This window comes from Lithobates pipiens, unplaced genomic scaffold (genome assembly GCF_037356315.1).
Source record: "Lithobates pipiens isolate NorthernLeopardFrog02 unplaced genomic scaffold, aLitPip1_a1.2 Scaffold_13, whole genome shotgun sequence".
Classification (NCBI taxonomy): domain Eukaryota; kingdom Metazoa; phylum Chordata; class Amphibia; order Anura; family Ranidae; genus Lithobates; species Lithobates pipiens.
The window spans coordinates 406,664,119-406,690,869 of record NW_027507718.1 but is presented as its reverse complement, the minus strand read 5'-3'; the positions used below and the strand labels follow the sequence as shown (position 1 = coordinate 406,690,869).

The window sequence follows — 26,751 nt, the reverse complement described above, 5'->3', positions numbered from 1 at the left end:
ACTCACCAAACTAACATGAAATTAGCAGAAGGAGCCCAAAGGGTGCGCTAAAGAGCTGAAAAACCATGTAGTACATCACTACGTTTGTAAATGTTGGCCAACAATTATGTGACCGTATGTATGCAAGACAAGTTTGAGCCAACCCGCCAAAATTCCACGGTTTTGTTGGTGGAAAGTCTGATCGTGTGTAAGAGGCATAAGACTGCAATAGCCTAACATCAGCTCAAATTCAAGTACATTTAAAATGCATTTAATAGAGTATTCACAATAAAAAGGTGTATTTACTTGTGTCTTATATATGTGCCTGGAGTTCATCCTTACAATTTTTAATTAAAATCAAAGTCCAACTCCAGCCCAAAGTTTATTTTTCTTTTGAACAGGCAAGGAATGGCTTACAACCATTGCCGGGTCTTTATAGCTGTCTGTGCCTCAGAATTTTTTGTACCTTGAGATTTTTCCTGTTACGGGGAGCAGAAAGTGAGGAGAAGTCTCTCAGACAAAAAATGTAAACTGTATTTGTACATTGGGGACAGATAAGACCCTATGTTGGGTTTTTGTACTGATTGTGCCCCAGGGATACATGTTCTGGTGTAACAATGGTCAAGGAAACAGGAAGTGAGGACATATCTCCCAAAGGAGGACTCCTGCTTCGGTGAATCTGTCTAGGAGCGGTTTTCTCCTAACTTGGAGTTTTTTTTTCTTCTTACTTCCTTGAATCTTTGGGACAGGGAGGGAAGGGAAAAGTTTCCAAAAAGACACAGACAACAATATAAAAACTGACAAGGGGTTTTTAACTATTCCCTACTCTATCCAAATCATTTGACTATACATACATTTGAAAATGTCTGCTAAGATCGGCAATGCATGACTGTGAGTGGCTATACACTATGGTAATAACTGCTTGAACCATGGAAAAGCCACACGCACTAACCTTTTAATATTACAATATACAGTCAGCTTAAATGAAAAAATACCTTAATGCTTTTTTTTCCCCTTAAGACAACAAACTATGAAGAACAATGTCCTATTTGCAGTTAGTCTGATTTCAGGAGTTTAATGTGGTCACAGCAAATATAGGTGGTTCAGGATATTGTACATTCTTGCTCTTTACACAGTATCCAGTAATAGTTGTACTCTTACAACCATATCGGAAGAATAAAAGGAAAGCATTGCCTTCTCTTTGACCTATGAAGGCTTATGTAGTAGGTCAGGTTTCGTGTCAGCCACATTGGTGTAACATTTCTCTAGGGACTGATCTATTGTTCATCACTTGCTGTCTTCTTCTGATACAACCTAATTGTTAAAACTTCTGCTCCTGCCATCTGCAGACTTTATAAGACGGCAGCTCTAATGCCACAACATTATATAAATACCGTATGGTACATAAGAGTGTAGAAAGTGCAGGTGCGATAGGACGTCACATATGAAAGAATAACTGCTTCCATGGGCTCATTACTGATAGCAGCACTGGTGCCGCGCTTAGCTTCGGCAATCAGTAATTAGACATTCATCCTGTGCTGCTAGAGCTGAAGAATATGGATGTAAGGCTTTTGTTATGCTTGTTCTTCTGCCAAATCAAACAACACATATCCTTGTCTTTGTTCTTAGAATATTCATTTACGCAGTTGTAGACAAGGACAAGGACATTGTTTTCAATCCTATTCCTCCTCTTGTTTTACAGTGAAGGGATGAGTGAATACATGGACATGAAGCCAGGAGTACCTTATGTAGTGCCAACTAAAACCGACAAGCGGAAATCAGGTGAGTCCTATTCCAGCTGTAATGGAATCTGTATGTATCAAAAATGTTATAGCTAAGAATGTGTGAGAGTTATTGTTCATGATAACACCCAATCAGGTTTTATCTTTTTAAATATCTAAAAAGACTAATATTTGATTTGTTTTGTTAAAAGAATGAGGTCTGGAATGTGTTACACTAAATGGACCATGATCAATAGAAAGTCATGTTCAATAAAATAAGCGATCGGTCCATGTGGAAATTGGAATTTCTACCAACACAACAGTCACCATCCTCATAAAGCCTATAGAATGAAACAACTCAGTTAACTTCAAACACATCTATCATCAAATGATGGTTTATCATTGCATAATGTATAGGCCAACATTCTTTATGCTTTGTCCCTTCAATGTGTATCCACTCAAAGAGGAAGTAAACCCTGATGGGTTTACTTCCTCTTTGTCTCCCTGCAAAGGTATAGCATAATGGGCTACTATGTCACCGCTGTCCCCTGTAGCACGAAGCGTCCATCTTCTTCCGTGTATCGCTGCTCCGGCCACTCACAGCGCCGGAGCAGTGAAGACGTCATGGGAGCCGCCACTAACGTCATATCGCCGTTAGCAGCGGCATGCCCAGTGCGCCTACGCAGGTTTAGGAGATATTTCTTGGACCTACAGGTAAGCCTTAATCTAGGCTTACCTGTAGGTCAAAGTGGTCTGTAAGGGTTTACAACCACTTTAAATGTGATGGTCTTTTTTTTATTTTTATGATCCAATCAATTTACCTAACATTATCAGCCTTTCATTAATATTTCCAAACAATTTACCTTTTTATTGATTTTAATTAGATATCTGTCCATGCCTGTGAAATAAATTACAATCCTACCATTGTGGGAGCAATCCTGTGTGAATTTAAGGCAGATGTAAACCCTAATGCTAGCCTTAGAGGGATCGAAAATTGGCCTATTCAGCAAGGACTTTCAAGCCGTTCCTGCTTGAGGGAAGTTGATTTAATGATTGGCTTCTCTCAAATGGGAATATTGGAAATCTTTCACTCAATCAGCTTATGCAGCCAATCGGCTGCAACTTTGATCAGTGTATTCTGACAGTGGAGGAGTGCCATTGTGTGGATGGGGGGCTCCTGCTGGCTGATCAAAGAAAAAAAATTATGTATCTATGGCCAACTTAACTAAATGGCATTTCATTTTTTAAACACTGCATATCATATTTTTCCCATTTTATTGTTAATCTCAGTTTTAATAGTCTCCTGAAACCTCTTTCCAACCACGTCCTGCCTACATGCACTCCAGTGATGACTGCATGGCATTTCTCAAAGTGGGTTTCTTGATGGTGACAACATGCCTGAGTAATATGTGTTAAAATGTCCACTTGTAGTCTATAGCTGAAAGCCCAGGGGTGACAATGGGTGACAATGCAGGAGTACAACTGGGAGACAGGGACAAATGTCTGTACAAGGACTTTCATGAAAGTTCATCAGCAATTATTTTAGTTAATGCTACAAATTTAAATGTATTTACAATACTTTTGTAAATACATCCATTGGGTTTACATATACTTTAAGTTAAATTGTCAGTATGTTTATGGATTGCTGCTGGAAATATGACTTCTCAGTACTGGGAGATCATACATACTCCATGCAGATATTGTCCTTGGGCAACATAACCAAGAATCAAAAACAGCAAACTGGATGTGCTAACCCTTTAGCTATTTTGTTACCCAAATGTCTGTTTCCTTTTAAGTAAGCTTTGGCTGGCATTTAAACATAACGTTGTTTGAAAGCAACATAATTTATACCAACATTAAGGCTAAAAAAAAAATTACATTTATGAGTAATGTTGTATTCAGACTGAACATTTTTTGGTTTATGTTTCACATAGTTTCACTAAGCAGACATCTCAGTAGCAAAGTCCTTGTTTGCTTGTATGGACAGATTAAGTGATGATTGCTTAGATCAGAGTCGTTGTGTTTGAAATTTTTATATAACTGTTTTTATGGTTTATTTTGAACAGGATCCTATGTGGATCAAGATATTGCAATGCCTGAAGAGGATGATTTAGCTCTAGATACAGATGATCTGATTAGCTTTTCATATCAAGTTGCACAGGGCATGAACTTCCTGGCGTCTAAAAATGTGAGTTAATACACTGAGACAATGCCCACATTTGTACTTGTCGTCGGGATATCATTACCATAATACTAGGACCAGCAAACCCTCTTTAATAACTTGTAAAGGTCCTCATACATGGTCATTTAAGAACAGTCAATCCCTTCTGGAGAAACTATTACTGGGAATCTCTCAAAAAATTCCATTAAAAATCCATTCTGTGGACTAAATGTTTCACTTAGCACAAAGAAAGTAGTTTATGCAGTTGCTTTGCTCCATGTTGTGTCCTATACAAATTGTCACACTTCAAAATTAGTTATTGTGTGGTGTAATTACCTGTTGTTAGAGCAATTTTACAGGTACTGATAGAAATATGGGCCCTACCGTTCATACCCAGGCTGTCATATTATTTTTTTTTTCTTCACTACTTTCTGTTCACTGTCCTGGTACCAAGTATGTACACCAGGTGTTCCAAATTGTCTCTGACGTCACTTGCTGCATGATGGCCCCAGATAAGAGACCAGAAGACCATAAAGTATTAGAGCAGGACATCATTGCGAAAGCCAAGCAACTAGGTCAGGAATTGCCACCTTCATTATTCAGAGCATGTTTTCTCTAATTATGCATTTATATAAGCATACTCTTGATCCAATTATCAAACCAGATTTAGGGGTCTGTTTATTAAAAATTTGCTGTGGGAATGTCTGAACGTGTGCACAGCTGTTAAGAATCACCCCCATTCATATTTTTTTGTAGAAAACTTACCAGGACCATGTCATGACAACTGACCCCTAAATAGACCCCATAAGTGTCTTAGTCCTAGTATTCTTACATAAAACTCTACCGGCAGTTCCTAAATTACGATCATTCAAGCTACGAATGACTTGTACTTACGAACATAGGGAAGTGAGAGGAAATCTACCCCATGGCAGGGAAATTCACTCCTTTAAGAGTTATTATGAGAAAAAGTTGTCTCCACTAAAGGTTTATCACCAATCCTATCAAAATCCTATTGTCACAGAAAGTGAGGTGAAATCTTCTGATCAGGGGCATAGACAGCAAAATTAATACTACAGGGGTGTGAACCCTTCCCTATGCTATCCATAAAACTTAGAAATATTATTTTTTTTTTTTTTTGGCTGAAGTTACACTTAAAAAATGTACCTGTTCCAACATACCGTATATACTCGAGTATAGGCCGACCCGAATATAAGCCGAGGCCCCCAATTTACCCCCAAAAAACTGGCAAACTTATTGACTCGTGTATAAGCCGAGGGTGAGACATGCCTGTCCATCCCTGTGTGTGTGTCCGTCCCTGTGTGTCCGTCCATCCCTGTGTGTCCGTCCATCCCTGTGTGTGTGTGTGTCCATCCATCCATCCATCCCTGTGTGTGTGTGTGTCCATCCATCCATCCATCCCTGTGTGTGTGTGTGTCCATCCATCCATCCATCCCTGTGTGTGTGTGTCTCCATCCATCCATCCATCCCTGTGTGTGTGTGTCTCCATCCATCCATCCATCCCTGTGTGTGTGTGTCTCCATCCATCCATCCATCCCTGTGTGTGTGTGTCTCCATCCATCCATCCATCCCTGTGTGTGTGTGTCTCCATCCATCCATCCCTGTGTGTGTGTGTCCATGTGTGTGTGTGTGTGTGTGTGTGTGTGTGTGTGTGTGTGTGTCCAGCCTACCTGTGTCCCGAGCCTCCGTCCCGTGCCTTGCCTCCGTCCCGTGCCGTGCCTTGCCTCCGTCCCGTGCCGTGCCTTGCCTCCTTGCCTCCGTCCCGTGTCGTGCCTTGCCTCCGTCCCGTCCCGTGCCGTGTCTTGCCTTGCCTCCGTCCCGTGCCTTGCCAGGATCGCCGCTCTTCGTCGGCGCCTCGGCGGCCATTCTAAAATTCAAAAGCCGCGCCTCCGCCTTCGCCTGTGATAGGCGGAACACTGAATTTCCCAGCAGCCTGTGTTCCGCCTATCACGGACATCGTCTCATCCTCGTACTACGGACGAGGATGAGACGATGTCCGTGATAGGCGGAACACAGGCTGCTGGGAAATTCAGTGTTCCGCCTATCACAGGCGGAGGCGGAGGCGCGGCTTTCGAATTGTAGTATGTCCGCCGTCTGTCTGCTCGATACGCTGATCGAGCAGTCAGACGGCGATGACTCGAGTATAAGCCGAGGGGGGCACTTTCAGCCTCAAAAAAGAGGCTGAAAATCTCGGCTTATACTCGAGTATATACGGTACATACAAATTCAACTTAAGAACAAACCTACAGGACCTTGTGCATAACCCGGGGACTGCCTGTACATGGTTTGAATAAAAATGATGGTCAATGCAGACGTTATAGATTGGAGATGTTCATTAGCCAATGTTATGTATTGGCTCATTCAGTTATCTTTCTTACCCTCTCTCTATAGACAAAGCAAGCAACACACCCATCACACAGTGTTTTTTTCCAGCAAGCTGGAATATTTCAGTGTGTGATCCTGAGCAATTCCTTTAGGTAAAAACTCTTATTCTATTCCTTTGAGAAGTGTTTTTTGGGTGTTTCATTAGGACCACATTTAGTAAAGACTAATTTTATACTGGTCTGGTTTCACTTCAGATTCCCAGATTTCTGTTTCTATAATTCTCCTGAACACGACTGGATATTCGTCAACTTTAGTAAATGAACTCCCCCCTCTTCTTAATTCTGCTATTCTTCTATAAAGTAGGTCTTTTCTAGTGGGTGTTCTATAAACTTTTTTTTTTTGTCCACAGTGCATTCACCGAGATCTTGCAGCAAGAAATATTCTCCTCACTCATGGTCGAATAACGAAAATCTGTGACTTTGGCCTTGCCCGAGACATCAAGAATGACTCAAATTATGTGGTTAAAGGAAATGTAAGTCAAAACAGGTGTAATTCAGTTAGCGTCACTCAGCGTTCTCAAATTGACTTAGAAAACACAGAGAAGATAGCAAATCGCATCAGGGCACTCTCTCGCTTGTAGACTGCTTAATGATTTGGTGATATAATTTAGCATTTCATGTAAAAATGACACTTTAGTAGACCTGTGAGACACGTTTTTGATGTTCTTAATGGAAGGATTGTTCATAATGTACTTTTCAGTGAAAAATATAAAATCTATCGATCGTCTTAAACTGATTTATTGTTGACAGAAAAGGTATTACATCTGCCATAAACTATAGCAATATAGGTGAGCGTATTTTTTTTTCCTTTAATAACCCTTACTGATAAAAGAAAGCTTTAATATTTAGTAGTAGATGTGTGGTGGAATCAAGTCTTATACCACTGTGATCCTTTAATAGCTTAAATTAACTTTACATCAATATCGTTTGCTGTGTAAAATGTTGTAGCACAGTTGTAAGAAATTAGAAATAGAAATTACAGATACTTTTGAGCCAACAGCTCCCTAATTTAAGTCAGTACTTGAATCAGTCATTTCAGATAACATCTATAATCTGATGTGTACTTAAAGTGATATTAAAGTCTTGCTTTTTTGTTTAAAAATAACAAACATGTTATACTTACCTGCTCTGTGCAGTGTTTGCACAGTGCTGTCCAGATCCTCCCTTTCTTGGTCCCTCACTTGCTCTCCTGGCCTTTTCCCTCCTGCTGAGTGCCCTCACAGCAAGTAGCTTGCTATGGGGTCTCCTGAGCTGAGCCACTGCTCTGTGTCCATTCAGACATGGAGCCGTGGCTTGGCCCTGTCCCCTCTCTCTCCTCATTGGCTCACACACTTTCACAGCAATGGGAACCAATGACACCCACTGCTGTTTCTCAGCCAGTCAGAAGGGAGTGTCCCGGACAGCCGATGCTCTCATGCAACATCGCTGAATCGAGATGGGGCTCAGGTAAGTATGAGGGGGCTGCTGCACACAGAAGTTTTTTTTTATCAATGCATAGAATGCATAAAGATAAAAAAAAAACTTTTGCCTTTAGAACCAGTTTTTGACAGGTTCACACAGTACTTTTGCCTGTTAATGTAAATTAGGAATTTTAGTTTAAAATTTTAGAAATCATTTTATTTTAAGAAATAGAGATCTAAGTATTTTAGTTATTTAAAACGTAAGAAATCATTATCAGAACTGTTAGATACAATAAAGGCTTGTTATTATGTGCAACAGCCTTTGCCACACTTCTAAAAGAGATCTATGGTGGATCCTTTTGTAGGGTGGTTGACAGTAGGCTGGGAGACGATACAGTATTTCGCCTCCTCACCGCCTGCGTTGGCAGTGCCTGCCAAATGCAACAAGAGCTTTAATTTTTGGTGCAGACAGGACGCAAAGTTTCATGACTTTTGACTTTTACTGGATATTGTCATGTACAAAACCAACTTTATTTGTATATTATTATATTACCAGATTAAATGTCATTAAAGAGGAAGTAGACTCTCCCACTCTGCTTCTTTTCATTTAGTCCATTATAATAAGTAATTATCAAACTATAGCCACTGTAATTCAGCCCAAATGGCATATTACTTACTGTTTAAAGAAACTTTAAAAAACTTGTTTCCAGGGGTTAGGCAGCGAGTCCACAGTAGAGTGTATTTCCGCCCTTACATTGAGCACTTCCTGTACTGTTAACCAAGCTTCCTTCTCAATCCAACGTTTCTATGACAACCCTGCTTCCCTGTTCATAGCTGACTTTTTTTTTATTTCATAGTAGTTTACTTGTGCTGATTATCTAGTGTTTGCCTGTGTGAGTCCTATCAGCTTCAGCTGATAAGACTGCAGTAATGCTGTCCCATTCCCTGCTTTACACTGCATTTGATGTCGCATGGTCACATGGGATGTAGTAGGAAGCTCTGAGTGATTATGCAGCCTCCTGGAAGTTCAGTGTTGTGCTGTAGGAAGTCCTGATAACAGATAGATAAGCACATAGAGAGTGTGCCGTAAATCAGGGGAAATCTGGGCATGTTCAGTGACGTCATTCTAAAGAACAAAAAGGATTACAACAATACTAAGCAAGTAAGGAGATATCTAGAAGCAGTGTTCATTAGGGTTTTTTATGCTGATTTACATGGGACAAAGTTGTGGGGGAGGGTTTACAACCTCTTTAAATTGACTATATTTTGTAAAACTCTGTACACAGGTGCCAAATGCTGGACCACAGTTCAATAAAAACCGGCCCTTGTGTATGTCAGTTGGTCTGACAGAAGCCAGCCATTTGCCCGGCTTCTGTCAGACGTGAATGCTGGAAAACTAGCAGACAACCGACTCCAGATCAGCACTCTCAGACAATGGCATCCTCTTGCCAGAATGCACAGCTCAGCGAGGGAGATTGCTTTACTAACATCGGATCATTAGTACAGAGGCTCCGGCCAGAGCTGACAGTTTTGTTTTTTTTTGGTTTTTATTTTACGTTCAACCCGCTGGCTTAACATCTTGGAGGTTCTGTAGGTTTATAGAAAATTTTTCCCTAACTGCTAAAAGGAAACTTTACAAGATGTTTTAGAAAGTCAGATTTATATTAGTTTAATTCTGTTTGAATGTTAATTTCTTCCCAGAACAAGTCTATTTACAAAAAGCAGAACAATTCTTCTGTTTTATCTCCTGAAATAGATTGAGTTAAGATGCAAAACACAATACAGGCAGAGACTGTATAAAAATGTCAATAAACGCCGCCTGCGTTAAGCAGAGATGTAGCAGATGAAGCCGAAATTGTAATAGTGACAGAAATGCTTATTTATGTTTGATCAACAAAGTGGTTTGATCTGACTTGTAATATCAGCAAATATTGAAGTAAATTGCTCAGAGTATCTGAAGTACAATCTGTCACTACAGACATTTCAGAATTGGAAAGTGCCGTTATAACACGATTTGTATAAGGAGAGCAACGATTGTGGCCTGGCCTCTCCTTTATCTGGGTTAGTCTAACTGTGGTATAAGAGGTTTTCTAGGTCAGAAAATATTTACCTAGCTACCTTAAAGCAACATTCCTTTTGTAATTTATCTCAGTATGAAGGCATTATCATCTTCACTACTGATTAACTAGAGCTCTCAATACCATTTTCCCAGGCTCGGCTCCCAGTCAAGTGGATGGCTCCTGAAAGCATATTTCATTGTGTGTATACTTTTGAAAGTGACGTCTGGTCCTATGGAATACTTCTTTGGGAGATCTTTTCTTTAGGTATGTTATACATTACTGTCATTCTATGTACTATATATTAAATCCAGGGAAAAGAGGTGACTACAGGAAAAATGATTTGACATTTTAGGTAGATGCAGGCAAGCTGAATTACCTGTTGGCTTGTTCTTGAGGTCCTAGATACACCCACATGCCTTGGCCATTACTTGGGGTCTCACTCTTGGTGGATCTTTCATTTCTTTATATTGTGGAAAATAAGTAGGAGGAGTGAAACCACACTTTTTGCAACAGGAGGAGGAGGACTCCATAATAATTTGGGAAGAACTTCCAGATCCAGGTTAATTATATCAATAGTTGGATTCCTCAGCCAGTGGGTTTTTTAAATTGAATAACATCCATCCATAGTTATATTTTCTAAAAAAAAAAAAAAAAGAAAAGGCTTATGAATTCCAAAAATGTTTCCAGAGTGGAATAAAAATTAGAGAATAAGAAGATATTTTAACTGAGGCCTTTGAGCATAAATCATATCCGTGTACACAAGTTTATCGGAGAGCTGAACTCTAGGCAGACAGCTAAATACGCAGTTGAAATGGGAGCAGTAAACCATGCCACAAAATGTATCCTTCTGGCTGTTCAGATAATACACAACTCTGCCACACAGCGCAGACAGTTACCGACCTGTCTTTTATCTACTGCAGTTAAATAAGTTAGCTGGGTCATGTCTCTGCCTCCAGTCCATGATTGGGCAACAGCGGACTGATGAGCTCACCCTTTGCTGCTCCTCTTCTTGTCATAATGGTCACTGTCATTACATCCGGTTTTTAATGCTGCCCTTCCCCTCCCAGTTTGAGTTCTACTGTACTAGGGCTTTAATAAGCTAATGCAGATAAATACATAAGTTGTATTGGAATATTAATTTCATATATTTAATTAAGACATAACAGCATTCCCTGTTTATCTGCTTGGAGTTTACGTTTAATGAGAATATATATATATATATATATATATATATATATATATATATATATATATATATATATATATATATATATATATATATATATATATATATATATATATATATATATATATATAAAGAAAAAGCTAAATCTCCAAGCAGCTAAACAGTTGTGTTCATTTTATTTATTTATATATATATATATATATATATATATATATATATATATATATATATATATATATATGGCATTTTTTATAAATAGGGATTTTGTATACTTTATTTTTATATTACTTTAATGTACTACATTTTACAGTAATATTAATTTTCTGCTTCATATACTTAATTTTCTTTTTTGTGTAGCTTTATCACTCACTTAATTAAATATGCTTTCATTTTTTAAAGTTCATACAATTTTTTTTTTTGTATAATGAGTTTTTAAGGTAATGGTCTGTTTGAAAAGTGTTCTGTTTATATATTTCCTGTCCAGATAGGTGAATGGTTTCTTTCATTCTGCTCTGCCCGTGTTGTAACTTTTCACAATTTGATTAATGTACAGGAAGCAGCCCTTACCCTCACATGCCGGTGGACTCCAAGTTCTACAAAATGATAAAGGATGGTTACCGCATGTTAAGCCCAGAATGTGCTCCAGCTGAACTGTAAGTAACCACAGAAAACATTTTATTTTCTAGAACATGTGAACTTTGTAACTATGTTTTTTATTTAAATGTACATAAATAATGCAGACAAAACTCAAAGATTAAATCCATCTTTACAAAAAGAATTAAAATGTTCATATATTTACATCAAAATGTTAATTTCTTATTTTTTTCAAATCTGCCTGCATTGCAATCACGAACAGGGAATATAATTTTAGGCTCCTGCAGACTCTTCCTCCAGTTACCTGTCCTTTGTGAACTACAAGTTTGTCTGCTGCAGTGGAATATGGGACTTGTAGTGCATTCACTTACAGATCTCTGTGAATAAATGTTGCAGCTTTGCAGACAAAGCCACGTAAATTTCAAAAGTGATATCTTTTGCAGGGAAAAAGAAATCCCATAATTTTTATATCTCCAAAAGTATTAGGGATGTATAAAAATCTGGTTTTACTCACAGTCCCTACACCCAAAATACACATGGCTTAAAAAGGCCATTAAATGTCTACTGTACAAAAAATGACAAAAGGAAACATCTTAGTGCCTCCAGAGAGAGCTGGGCTTTTGAAATCATGTAAGAATGGGTTATAGCGCATTTCTGCACACTGTCATTAAATTCTGTGCTTTCTTATTGAATAAAGCTGGCGATACATGGCTCCCGTTTTTATTTTTTTTCATTTGGGCTGCATTCACACCTGAGCATGTTATTTTACGTGCTTTACTGCGATTTTGCTGCTGTTTTGTACAGGTCAAAAGGGCACCAATGTAAAAAGCAGAAAACCGCCTGTAATCTGCCCAAAAAATAAGCTTGTGTACTTTTTTGAGCTTCAGGCGACAGAACGCTCAGATATGAACAGGGGCCATTTAAATGAATGGGATTTTGCTTGTTGGGCATTTTTGAACTTTTTAAAATTCTCAGGTGTGAATGCAGCCTCAAGTCAGCTGGCTGAAAGAAAAACTGAGCTGATTTCCCCACACATTTGAGGTGAATGGGGAAATCCTCCCTGGTGTGTCTTTGTATTCTGACAGCGGAACTTCCCCACCATCAGAATACACTGATCAGTGCTGCAGCCCATTGGCTGCATGTGCTCGGTGATCCAGTGCTGGTTTTCCAGCAGGACCATTTGACACAAGCTGGTCTAATGAGAGAGCGCTACACACAGATCGAAATTCGGTCGGTTCCTGCTGAACCAGCCGAATTTCAATCCATGTATGGCCAACATAAGAGTGAAAGAATTATTAGATGTTTAAAGGACTATTTAGCTTTACAATGACATGCAGAAATGTGTATACAGCAAGAAAAGCTGTCATTGTATAGAATCATTCTGGTGTATTAATTGTAATCTACAGTATTTTTTACAGCATGGACAATAATTGGTCTTTTAGTGCTGTTGGAATCAGTGAGATATTCTTTGAGGCAACTTTAGGGAATGTGATCTTCAACTCTTTTAATGTGCTTCGACTCTTTCAACGTTCTTTATTGAAAAATTGCTTCTGTTGCATTGTCAATTGAAAATATATTTTTTTCCAGCTATGAAATAATGAAGAGCTGCTGGAATGCAGACCCAGTGAAGAGACCAACCTTTAAACAGATTGTACAGATGGTTGAACAACAGATGTCAGACAGCAAAGGACATGTAAGTTCAATTTACATTTAAAAGGCACAGTGCTCCTAGAACATATTTAAGGCTTAGTGTTACAGGAAATTCTTCAAAATTGCTTGGATAATAGAAAAATTGTTGTAATTAGATAATTAATTTTTAAATAGTTGAAAGCTGTACCTTAATTCGAATTTTTAAGCTAAACACTTAAAAAAAAAAATTTTTTTGTGTTATTGTATTCCATTTGGCTGTTTTAGCTCCGTAAATGGTCCAATAATTAAGGCAAACATTCCCCAGGGTCACCAGAACGAGTGTCTCCAATGGAAGATTTCCCCTCTGTTCCTGTTCTTGTGACACCCCATAAAATAAAGGCGTCAGGTATTAGTAAATAATATTTTCAAGGAACAACTTACTCCAGTTTAAGGAGTTTGGGATTGATTTACTAAAAGCAAATATGCTTGTTCACTTTGCAAGGGGAATTTTAACTTAGCTTAGTGAATGTGGCAAAAATGTGCAAGGAAAATAAAAACACAATTGAATGGCTTCACCTCATTCACTAACCTAAGGCTGATTTTCTTTGCAAAGTGAACGGCCTATTTGCCTTTAGAAAATCAAGCCTATTCTCTTTAATTGTGAAAATTTGCAGGTAAATGAGAAGCTCTTTAGGTAATAGTAACTTATAAGTGGGTATAAACTGTATATTTACCTTTAACCTCCCTGGCGGTACGATTATTTCAGATTTTAGGTGCTAAAAGCGGTACCATTATTTTGCATGAAAATTTGGCGTTTTATATTGTAGTCCTGTAATTCTTAGGAATAACTCTCTTAAATCTGTCCAAACCAGAGTCTAGCAGACATCCCGGGTATGATAAAGTTTGAAAAATGAAATCATAAATTATAATATAATAAATAACTATAAATAATTGTACCAAATAATAATATAACAATAATTAAAATTATTCAATAATGTAATCAAATCAAAAACACTGAACTTTGCTCAGTTGCAGAATTTTCACTGTCATTACTTTTCAGTATTTGATGACGGATCTCCCCACAAATCGCTGTCGCTCAATTCTGCGAGTGATTCCAATTTATTATTGCTGTTTTCTAGCTGGTCTAAAACCATTTTTGATGTAAAATGACAGTTTGGTTGCTATGGACAATCTCCAGTTTCCAGGCATAAACAACAGTTTTTATTATATAAAACTGCATGCAGAGCACTGGGCAGACCACTAGGGACAAAGGGGATGTGAAATATTTACATACAGCAATGTAATCTGTAAGATTACATTATACTGTATGTATACTATCTGTTTCACTTTTTGAATTTGGCGCTGATCTCCGTCCCCGTGCGTCGCAACGCTCGCAGGGCACGGAGATCGGCTCTGTGATAGATAGAGCGAGACACGGCTCGCTCGTACAGCGGGGAGACAACGCTGGATCCGAGGGAGAAGGTAAGTAAACCTCCTCCTGGATCCAGCGATGCAGTCCCGAGTCTGGCTCAGGGTTACCGTTCTTGGTATAAAAATTCCACCCCGAGCCAGACTCGGGAATACCGCTAGGGGGGGTTAATGATTTAATATTACCTTTAATAATTATATGGATTGTAGGTATAATTTGACCCACACTTGTTTTTTAACAGAGTGATACAAAGGACAAACAAATGTAAATTTTCATATATTTGTCCAGTTATAAGCAATATGGAGTAACCCATAGCAAACAGTCAGCAATCCTTTTTTTATTGCCCTGACTGTTCTAAATAGAGGCAACCAGGCCGTTATTGGTTACTGTTTATTTGCACATTGTCCTTCTTGTTTATACTGCTTTAATAAATCCACCTGAATTTGGCTATATTATTTATGTAAACTAGAACTAAAAGCGGCACTCATTTCATATTTTTTGGATAGTGATCTGTGTTTCATTGAAGAAGTTTCTTTTCTTTTCCTGTCCCAAAAGAGGAAATCCCTCCAAAGTGTTCCCTGGTTGTCTCCGGGATCAGTAGAACAAGTGTCTATCATGGAAATTTCCAGAGTTCCTGTTCTGAAAAACAGGAATTTGGGGTTTTGTTTCACTTAAATTCTCTGTAATAATGATAAACAGGTCAAACAGAGGTGGTAAATCTCCCTATCAATGACAAAAGGACCTTACCGGGTCTTCTAATCCTTCACCACTCTGTATAAAACAAAAAAAAAGTTTTGCCTTTAGTTATACTTATAGAAAGCTGAATAGTTTCTGAATTCTGGACTTGTTATCTCGCAACTTATAATCAAACAAGCCTTCTAAGTGTTATTTGTCTTCATGCACCATCAACTCTAATTAAGAAATATGTCTAGTGGACACACTGGAATCCATAGATTATTATAGAGAATGCATTAAATATGATTCTCGGAGCTAAGAAATAATCTCAATTCCTCTTCTTTTCTCAGAAACAAACATATTCAAACACGTCTCCTGTGTGTCCAAATCACACTCCGGTGGATCACTCCGTGAGGATCAATTCCGTAGGAAGCAGCACCTCGTCCACTCAGCCTTTACTAGCACATAGGGATTTCTAAATGACAACTCATGTCACCTCAAGCTACTTGGGGACCCCTTATGTTCCATCATCACACACTCTTCCATATACAGACTTACCACTGTGCAACACAGAGAGGGTAGAAGAAGAGACACAATGTAGCTGCTGAGTCTGAAGAAAGAACAGTCACTGCCAGGGGGGCCCAAACATGTTACAGAATGACAAGCTATCAGCAACATCCCCTGCAGGAAATGTGATATCTGAAGACAGTGACCTCTGCCTATAATCACTTACTTTCATGTGTTCTTCCTTTATGGAGATGGCTTTGTATGGACGCATCAGATGAAAGGTCAGCCTTTCATAATGTCCTGTGACAATATCGGATGTAAATTCTAAGATCCATTCTTCAAACTCACTGATTATCTGAGTGTTGTTCGGGACTGTAAAATGTGACATTGCTTGTAACATAACAAAATTGAGTACTGTCCGTGATATTTTAATACGGCTACAATCACCTCTTGTAACATAGGAAAGCATGCCAATGTTGTGATGTCTTGCAATTGCAAAAATAATGCAAAAGCAGAATCCTATTGAATACTTTCACACACTTTCAGCCTTATTCAGAAAATCTTTGTGAAGAGTTTAAAATGTTCCTATCAGATTCTTAACACTTTACAAATGCTGGTAAGGAGGCACAATGCAGACTTGCCCCTGCTGCGGTAACAGTTACCCAATCGGCTAGCCATTGCACTGCTGCTAACAAGCTGTCAGATAATATGCCCATGGAATCCAGCAGTTGGAATACATATCACATTTCATCCTACTGAGTCGGTTACATACAAATTAGTTTCTGCATATTCTTATTAAGGATTTCTTTTGTGCACTTATTCCTATATGAGAGATTTGGCAAATGTTTTAGTTATTAGAGTTAAATTATTTGGGTAATTTGCCTTCTTTAGTACTGGTGGGATGTCATGCCAAGTGATGCCAGTGTTATAGCTGAAATGAAGTTGCATATGCACTGGCCCTGTTTCTATTATGCTAAGCTGTGAGCTCATGGACTCATCATCAGTGGCATAAAAATGCACTATTGTGGTGTACTAACAAAATAATAACTGCTGTTTTTAGTCTTTTAAGATTAGAGCCGGTACTAAAGATAAAGACCCTCATAAATTTTTAAATCATTACAGATAAGGATCTTTATCAAACAAACTTAAAGGCAAAAAATAGATGGTTTTATGAGTTCTATTGTTAACCCTTTATTAGAAAGCCTACAGTTCCTTATAAGAAAGGTGCACAAGGCACCATCCCCTGTTTGCACTGCTTTTATCTTTGCTGTTTTTGCACCTTTTGAAATGTTGGCCTTTTCTGAAAATTGTAAAAAAAAAAAAAAAAATGCTTTTAGCTCTTGCTGTTAGATGACTGAATGGTTTGGCCAAGGCTTACAAAGAGGACCTTGGGCAAACTAAAGCAACATTTCTTTGCAATCAGACCATTAATAATAAGGTACTTTGGGGGCACTTAGTCAGACATTTTTATTTTAATGGTTTCAAGATGCTATATTTTTGTACTTTTTTTTCCTTTTTTGTGATGTAGTTGTTGCATTTAATGTGACTGGATGTTGACATTCCTTTTTTTGTTTGTTATTTTGTTTCTGTACATATAAGAATGTAGCAGTACGTTCATTTTGCCCCTCCCTTTTTCCCAACCAAATATCAAAAGTATTTTTGTATGTATGTAAATAGATGTAAGTAGTGTTGCAAGTTTCCAAAATATTTGAGATATATTGCCTGGTTATTAAGAGCCGTTGTTAATAATAAACAGTCCCATGGATGTTACATTGGTCTTTCCCTTTTGCATTTGTCTCCATTTGTCTGGCTGATCCTCCCATTCAGAATGATCCCTAGGTTTTGGGATGAATCGTTGCTGAGGAATTATCCACTTATGTATGTAAATTGCAGATTGAGCTACAGTGCCTTTTAATAAAAAGCTTTGCTCCACAGGCTGTAAATAGAGATACATAAGTTACAAGGCAGCACAGTGGTGTATTGGTTAGCACATTCACCTAGCAGCAATAGGGTCGCTGGTTCAAATCCCGACACTATCTGCCTGGAGTTTGCATGTTCTCCCTGTGCCTGTGTGGATTTACTCCGGTTTCCTCCCACACTCCAAAGACATGTTGGTAGGTTAATTAGACCCTGTCCAAATTCAGCCATAATATGTGTATGTCAATGTTGTAAGTGTGTCGGGACTCTACAGATTAAAGGACCACATAAACAGCTGCAGATGGACACTGGTGGCAAGAAAAGCGCCCTGAGGCGATTCAGTTCGTATAGGTAGCGCTATACAAGTCATTCATTCACAAACAAGCCTTAAGCTAGGTACACACTATATGTTTTTTTCGTTTAACCCAGCGTGCTGAACAATAAAAAACAGAGATCACCGTACTAACACAAGCGTTGTTAGTGCGGCAATCTGCACTGTTGTTTTGATCAAAGATTGTATGACTCAGAGCAGTGGGAAACAAAGTATTACTTTCGAAGTTTGCAGTCAGGGTGTCCAAGCTGAGGTGTCCTCCCACACACCAATAGACAAACGGTCATCGAATAAAAGCAGCCGGCAACTCCATACCATCAAGCCTATTTATTTTCAAGCCTTCACAGTGAGTACAGTCAGCAGCAGACTAGTTTTCGGCGATAAGCCTTGTTCACAGCACTCAATCTGCCCTGTTGTGCCTTTGTGTTCTGACGGGGACTAAGCCCCTGCCAGAACACACTGATCAGCGCTGGTAGACATTAGCTGGCAGTGCTGACCAGATGCTATTTTTCCAGCATGGCCATAGAACAGACAGCTGTATAAACTGGACAAAAATTGGCCAGTTCTTATCAGACTGACCGTTTTTAGCTAAACACTGGCTCTAGTTGTCCATGTTTGGCCATGCATACATTTTGACTTATTATTTGGATAATATTATTATTATCCAACGACATGAGACAGCTGTCTGTTATAAGAAAATAATCTGACCGGTGCAGATTTTTGTTATACATTTATACATCAGGAGGAATCACGGGAGGTATATATAGCTGAGCACCTTAGTGTTGCATTAGGAATGGTTTGTAAAGAGCTGTATGTTCATATATTCACATGCAAGCTGAATAAAGAAGTAGCACATGACTATATTGCATTTGACACAACACCTTTGTGAAGACATTGAGCTTTGCCTGATGTCATTTTTTTGAGATAGAAGTGCCCCATCTGTCCATAAAATTGTGAACTCCATGTAAAATCAATGTTAGTATCTGATACTCATATAATTTAATGCCATAAGAATGACTTACTAGAGGTCTATATTTTTGTCAGCTTAGTGGACGTGCATTCCCTTGTGAAGCAATAAACACAGATTCTAATGGCAGCTGTTAGAATCTATCAGCTTCACGTACAGCCCCCAATTACTCTGAAGGAGCATTATTTTTATATTTTTTATAGTTCTGAATTAGGATTAGAGGAAAGGGGAGTAAAATGCAAAATACTGAACCTGTCAAAGACTTTGAGTTGTAAAAAAATATATATATATAGCTGACCCCATGTACATAAAATAATTACAATCTATATACAAAAATAAGGTTATCTGTAACCTCCATTGGGGAACGCCACAGACTTTATGTGTAGAAGCCCTAATGAAGGACATTATTTGTTCTGAAAAAGAGATGAACTCTACGCTATTCAGTCAGAGTTTCCACTTCATCTGGCCTGGCTTGGAATATTAGTACTGCCGTATATATTACAAAACATTGCTGCTTGGCTCTCAGCAGTGTTACAAAAAAATCAACAATGGATGAAGTTATGCATTCATTTGAAACACTTAACTTAAGCAGGGTGCATAAGGGCTTTACAAGGCTTATGCAAGTTGTTTTTGATCGCGTATCAAGCTTCAGATGTTGGTTTCCTAGGCTGGGCAAAGAAAAAGAGCAGTTCTAGGGAACGAGTGTTTTTCAGGCATAATAATGCCGATTACAAAAACTAAAAAGTTCATGTCCTTTATTTGAGCAAAGAGCAACTGAGCTTACAAGTGTGAAGAGGGACAGATAGATTGGGATTCTGCATGCTGAGCATAGTCAGATGTAGGGAAACAAGCCGAAAAACATAAGTGTGAATGATTGTTTAGTGTTTGTTCAAAATGAAAATAGTGTGGGTACCTTTAGTCTATTTTGATATCAGTTTCCAGTAATACACTACATAGCAATGCCCAATTTGGGAAGGGGAAGACCAGCTTTGGGAACCAAAAAAGACTGCTGCAAAAGATAAATTTGAAGATAAGTACAGTAATTGTTCTGCTGCCTTCAATCGTCATGCCTCAGTTTTTTTATACTGTCCTAGGAGTTTGGATGTCTTTTCCTCAGCTCTGCTGAGACAAATTCTATAGCTATGTTTTGTTTGACTTACTCTGTACTTTTTTTTTCCTTGGTGTCTTCAATCAAGACTTTAATTATGCTTCTTTATACAGCAGCAGTCTGGATTGGCTTAATCTTGTACCCAAGCCACCACTTGACTGGAGATTGTGGTGCTAGCCTTGACTGTGATCTTCAGGACTCACATAGTGAGTAGGGCCAGCCGGTGTTCTGTCAATAAATACCCCCCCATCGGATAAGGCCGGCCTGAAGTGCGCATTTGCAATGCATGCGCACTAGGTATCAGCACAACTGCTGATTTTAACAACAGCTGTTACGGGGAGACGGTGCAGGCGCACAGTAGCCAAAATAAATGTATTTTCTCTGTCAGATTGTGCCCCATGCTCCCGTGGCTAGTTCATGTCTATGATGGGCGGAGTTGGCGGAATTAGGGATGTATGTATACAGCGCACATGTATTAGTGATGCATGTATACAGCGCACATGTATTAGGGATGCATGTATACAGCGCATATGTATTAGGGATGTATGTATACAGCGGACTGGTTTTCTGTCGAGACGTGCCGGCCTGAACTGCGTATGCGCAACGCATGCGCCATACGTAACAGCAGAACAGCTGAATTTAACATCAGCTGTTCTTACAGTGAGAGGGCGCAGGCGCAGAAGAGTCAATAGATTTTTTCTTTTCGCTCAGATTCTGCCCCGTGCTCCAGTGGCGAGCTCATGTGCATGTTGGGTGGTTTTCTACACCTTGTGTGCGGAATTAGCTGGCCACTGCAGCAAAAAAATAAAACTTTGTGATGGGCAGATTTTTAGATTTCTTGTGGGCGGAATTAGATGACCAGTGCAGCAAAAAAATATAACTCTGTGATGGGCACATTTTTACATTTCTTGTGGCCGAAATTAATGGACACTTTTGGCCATTATTAGGTGCTGCAAAAAAAAGAAACTTTGTGATTGGCGGATTTATGCTTGTGGGGCGTGTTTAGCTAACTGATGGGCGTCAAATACACGGCCAGTGCTGCAAAAAAATATAACTTTTGATTGGCAGATTTTTACATTTCTTGTGTGCGGATTTATGGGTAGTTTGGGGCGGAATTAGATAGCCAGTGCTGCAAAATATAAAAACTTTGTGATGGGCGGATTTCTACTTTTCTTGTGGGTGCCATTTGTGCCCATCCTATTCAGCCACTTGTGCCCATCATATGCAACCACTGTGCCCATCATATGCAGTCACTTGTGCCCGTCAAATGCAGCCAGGAGCGTCCCCCGGCTCGGCTGTCACTTTACTAACCCCTGCGTACGGCAGGTCCAGTGGCACTTACCACGCCACGTGTAGCGACGGCTGCGATTCCTGTGTCTACCCAGCTCCTCAGACTTCCTCCACCATGTCTCCTCTTCCACCAAAGCGTTAGGTATTCAATAGGATCACCTAATGCTTTGACCAATCGGGAGACAGGTCTCACTGACCTGCCTCCTGATTGGCAGGGAGGAACGTTAGTGTAGAAATAGCGAAAATGAATTTGCTATGCCACACAACAGGGTGGGATCGGAATGTAGTGCTCTGCGCCCCGAGCCCACCCTATTATGAAGCCTATTAGAGCATCTGGCTCTAATTGCATGCTTCAAAATACACACCCCGCCTATCCCCGCAATAGTATTTCATGTGTCCGGTGTCCTGAAAGGGGCCAGGCACATGAATAGGGAGGGCGGTGGAGGTGTCAGGGGGCGACGCTCGTGCACCCACAACGCACAGGCCGCCACTGGTCTGTGATCTCTGTCAAGTGCAGGCTGAATCGCTTCTGCTGCTTTTCCTCCAATCAGGGGCCAAAGAAGCTAAGTGCAAGTTTACCTGTAGCCCTCACACTGGAGACATCATCATGGCATCCCAGGACGGTGGGTACCGGTCCCCAGAGGGCAGAGCACATGTGTGACCCACTTTGGTGTTACTAGAGGCTTAGGGAGAAGGAGAAGGCCCCTGGGTGGATGTGGGAGAAGGAGAGGGCTCCTGAGTACACGTGGGAGAAGGAGAGGGCTCCTGTGTGGACGTGGAAGAAGGAGGGGTCACCAGGGTGTTTGGAGGAGGAGAGGGCCCCTGGGTGGCTGGGGGAGAAGGTGAGGACACCTGGGTGTTTGGAGGAGGAGAGAGCCCCTGGGTGGCCATTTAGTGAAGAAGAGGGCAGCTGGGGGAAAGGAGAAGGCACCTGCTTGGTTGGCAGAGAAGGAGTGGGTCCCTGGCTGTTTGAAGTAGAAGGAGATGGCCCCAGGGTTGGCCAAAATTTGAAGAGCTGGTCCTTGGGTGGTTGTAGGAAGAGAGCACACCCTTCTCTCCCCAGTGGACAGAGACACCCTTCTCCCCTGGGGACAGAGTCCCCCTTCTCCTCTAGGGACAGGAACGCTATATCCCCTAGGGATGGGGAACCCATCTTGCCTAAGGCCAGGAACCCTATCTCCCCTGGCAAAGGGGACTCCATCTCACGTAGGGACCCCATCTTCCCTGGGGACCAGGACCCCACCTCCCCTAAGAACAGGAACCTGATCACCCTGAGTGTGCCAACCTCACCACCCTGCCTGATCACCCTATGTGTGCCTACCTCACCGCCCTGCCTGATCACCCTGTGTGTGCCAACCTCACCGCCCGGCCTGATCACCCTATGTGTGCCTACCTCACCGCCCTACCTGATCACCCTATGTGTGCCAACCTCACCGCCCTGCCTGCCATGTGTATTGTGCGAGGGACCTCCTGTGACAACTCTTATCAGAACTGACCCCTCTGTTTGCTCCCCTTACATGACTATCAAGGACTTTACTTACAGGCGCCACTCCTGTAGCTACGCCTCCCTCAGTTGTGTCTCCGTAAGTTGTGAAATTCTCCTCCTCTATCCAGATATGAGATCGCCAGTATATAGCATGGGGCAGCCTGAGGTTTACTCCTCTTCATTTCATTTCTTCTCTGACATCTCGTCTCATGTATGTGGAGATGTTCTGACGGACAATAAACACTTATGTTGCTGCACTCACTTTACACATTATGTAGATTGTTAGACACAAACACCCAGGCACAGAAATCATCACTTATAATTAACATTCTTGTCGTCTGACCCTGCCATCACTTCCTTTTATCCAAGTAGAGCCCAGGCTGATCAGATGTTTACAGACTTAGCCAACACGATCTTTCCTAGTGATGTGTCATGTCACCCAATCAATGACAGCCCACCCTTATGTCTATATTGCTCTGTTGTCTTCACAATGCTTGATAAAGTCAGCTACTAAGTCCTCCGGGGAAGAAAGGTCTCCTTCCCTAATACATGTGCGCTGTATACATCCATCACTAATACATGTGCGCTATATACATAGATCCCTAATACATGTGTGCTGTATACATCCATCACTAATACATGTGCGCTGTATACATACATCCCTAATTCTGCCCCAAAGTGCCCAGGGCATCACAAAGTTTTAATTTTTCAGTATCAATTTTTATTTTTTGAGTATAAAGTTTTATTTGTTTGCAGCATTGGCCATCTAATTGCACACACAAGAAATGTTAAAATCTGCCTATCACAAAGTTTTATAATTTTGCTGCACTGGCCATCTAATTGCGCCCACAAAGTCTAGAAAAGTGCCCATCATAGACATGAACTAGCCACGGGAACGCGGCGGAGCGCAGGGCACAATCTGACAGAGAAAATAAATTTCTGTCGGCTATTGTGTGCCTGCACCATCTGGCCGTAACAACAGCTGTTGTTAAAATCAGCTGTTGTGCTGATACCTAGTGCGCATGGGTTGCACATGCGCACTTCAGGCCAGGCACTATCCGATGGGGGCATTTCTCAACAGAACACCAGACTAAAGGACTAGGAGCCTGAGAACAATTGATATCCCTGGGCACCATTTTGAAATTCCCACCACCACCTTTTTAACCCTTAGCAATTAAAGGAAGTGAGTGCTGGTGCCCGGTGGAGTATTGCGTGTGTGCTCCATATTTATCTTCCCACCATTTAATTTAATTTTTTTTATTATTGAATTTAAACTTTTACTCCTTTCCTCATTTTGGTTAGTTTTCTGCTATGCAGCGCAAAATGTCTTTTTAAAGACACAATGACCACAATGGGTGACCGCAGCTCCTATTTCACTATTGCTTCTAGACAAGATTTCTCAGTATTTTCAGAAGAAACAGACACTTGTAACCTAGATCATGCGATCCCTAATAGTAAAGGGTTACATAATTTGTAAGTTTGAAAAAAGACACTAGTCCATCAAGTCCAACCTGTGTGTGCGCTTTTATGTCAATATTACATTGTATATCCCTGTATGGTGTGGACGTTTAGGTGCCTATCTAATAGTTTTATGAAATTATCTATGCTCCCTGCTGAAACCACTGCTTGTGGAAGAGAATTACACACTCTTACCGCTCTTCCCGTAAAGAACCCTCTACGCAGTTTCCGGTTAAATCAGTTTTCTTCTAATTTTTCTCCTCATCAGAGTCTTTTTATAGCTTTGACACATGGGGCTGAGACATCTCCTGTGCCTACAAGACGCCTTATATCTACTTTAGTTTTATTTGTTGGTTTGTGTGCATTTAATGGAGCAATCTGATCGAAGAGGCTCTAAGCGCACTCTGGTGCCATCTGTGACAAAGTCTAACTTTGACCTTAACTGGCCTCCATTGCTTAGTGTGCCAAAGGAGTCATTTTTTTTCATTCAACCAGCGAATGTGGATGGTGGAGCGCATGGGGATGGAGGAATCATTCCCCCTGAGCTATTGTAAGGGGAGACTTCCCCGCCTACATAATATACTAATCACTGCTGCCAGTTAAAACTTGCAGCGCTGATCGAGTACCAACAAAACAACAGGACAGTTGTACAGCAGTCGATTGGTAGATTGGCTTGTGTACAACCATCCTCCCCTTACATGGATCAAAATTCAGCCAGTCCCCGCTGAACCAACTGAAGTTCAATCTACGTATGCCTTTACGTAGGCCCTTATTATCATCTGTGATTCAAATTTTAAGAATTCATCTGTGATTCAGATTCAGAGTCTTTACAGTTAAATTTTGAAGAGACTGTATTTCAGAAAATCCCATAAGTCTCAGATTTACAAGTAGTTGTCTTTAAACTGATTGATGCAGTGCGTTCTACCATGCAGTTAGAGTATCAGCTAGCTATTCCAAGTGCAGAGTCTTTTGGAGCTCTCGCACCTGCAAAGATTTTTACAATTCAATGTGAATTTAAACAATCCTCTAGGATGACTGGAAACAACTTGTGAAGTTGTGGGCTTCTGTTGACAATGTGAAAGACCCTTTTCCCTTTGAAAGAGAATTTACTGATAAGTGGTCTCTAGCCACTATTGACACTCTAGTCATTCACCGTAAAAGCCATACTACTAAAGCCTAGTACACACCACCGCTGGGTTGAACGGAAAAAAAACTGACAGCTCTGGTCGGAGCCTATGTAGTAATAATCAGATGTTAGTACAGCAGTCTTCCATGTTGTTCTATTGTATTCTGACAGGGAGACACCTGGCTGCTGGTTTTCTAGCATGCTCATTTCGACAGAAGCTGGCTGAGCAGCTGGCTTCTGTTGGACCAGCTTCCATACACACGAGCCGAATGTGCGCTGGTTTTTATTGAACCAGTTGATATATTCGGCCCATGTGTACTAGGCATAAAGTGGTTTTAAAGGCAGAAAAAGTTTTTATTATCCTAATGCATTCTATGCATTAAAATAAATAATATAAATCAGAAAATTATAACTGCGCTCTCCCATATAACAAATTCTAGTGAGAAAAATTAACCCCTAAAGGTTATAAGAAAAAATAAAAAGTGAAAAAATAATAATAACCATAACGTGTAGACAAAATACTGTGTATGCACTATGAACAGTTACAATCTAGTGAAAAAATATATACAGTATAAATTAATAAATAAATGAATAAGAAATATGTTGAAATAGTTATAAATTCATGCAATCCATAAAGTGCAATAAATATACAAAACAGTCACAGGCACCATAAATAATACACAAAGTGCTCAAAGAAAATGTTTCTCATAGAAGTGTAGTCATAAACGTGAGTCCAATGAGCAAAAATATATCTCCAAAGGAAATCCAGTACAGGTACAGTAACAAGCTTCCTTCACCAACACCGTGCTGATAAATAGTAAGAATGCGCGCTTACCAAATCCCAAATCAAATAGGCATATATTATCAGGGATCTCAAAGGGTCATCACACCGGGACACCAACTCATCTTTCCACACGGTTGAGCCATTCATAAATGTAAAATAGAAACTCCCATAGCGTAAATACGTAAATAAAATCTTTTATTCAATCGTAGAAAACATACTCACAAGATGCCTCATAAGACCTATGAATGGGGCAGAGTAAACCCAACCTTCATCTACAACTGCAATACTAACTTGTAGGTGATCAAATCAGTATAACCATGTATCAATGTATCAGAGGCTACATCCCACTCAAGCTGCAGATCCTGAAGCCAAGCCCTCCTTCCTTTTCAACCTTCTGCATGAATGTGCACTCCCTCTTTTGCAAGTGGGCACTAACAAAAGTGGGGGGCCTACTGGTTTCCTTGGTAAATTAGCTCCTTGCCAGCTTGTATTCTCAGGTTTCCGCCTGTAGATTTTTTATTATTCTAGATTTGTCAATCAG

The 26,751-nt window shown here is 40.1% G+C and overlaps 1 protein-coding gene across 1 annotated transcript in view; it reads left to right on the top strand.

Annotated features, from left to right (window-relative positions):
* Positions 1-17,513, top strand: part of KIT (KIT proto-oncogene, receptor tyrosine kinase) — an 82,178-nt gene extending 64,665 nt beyond the window's left edge. The window contains exons 15-21 of the mRNA XM_077477477.1: positions 1,682-1,761; positions 3,767-3,888; positions 6,614-6,736; positions 9,876-9,987; positions 11,463-11,562; positions 13,091-13,196; positions 15,587-17,513. Coding sequence (XP_077333603.1) covers positions 1,682-1,761; positions 3,767-3,888; positions 6,614-6,736; positions 9,876-9,987; positions 11,463-11,562; positions 13,091-13,196; positions 15,587-15,715 — 772 coding nt within the window. The 3' untranslated portion in view covers positions 15,716-17,513. The remainder of the gene's footprint in view (positions 1-1,681; positions 1,762-3,766; positions 3,889-6,613; positions 6,737-9,875; positions 9,988-11,462; positions 11,563-13,090; positions 13,197-15,586) is intronic.
* Positions 17,514-26,751: the final 9,238 nt, after the last annotated feature.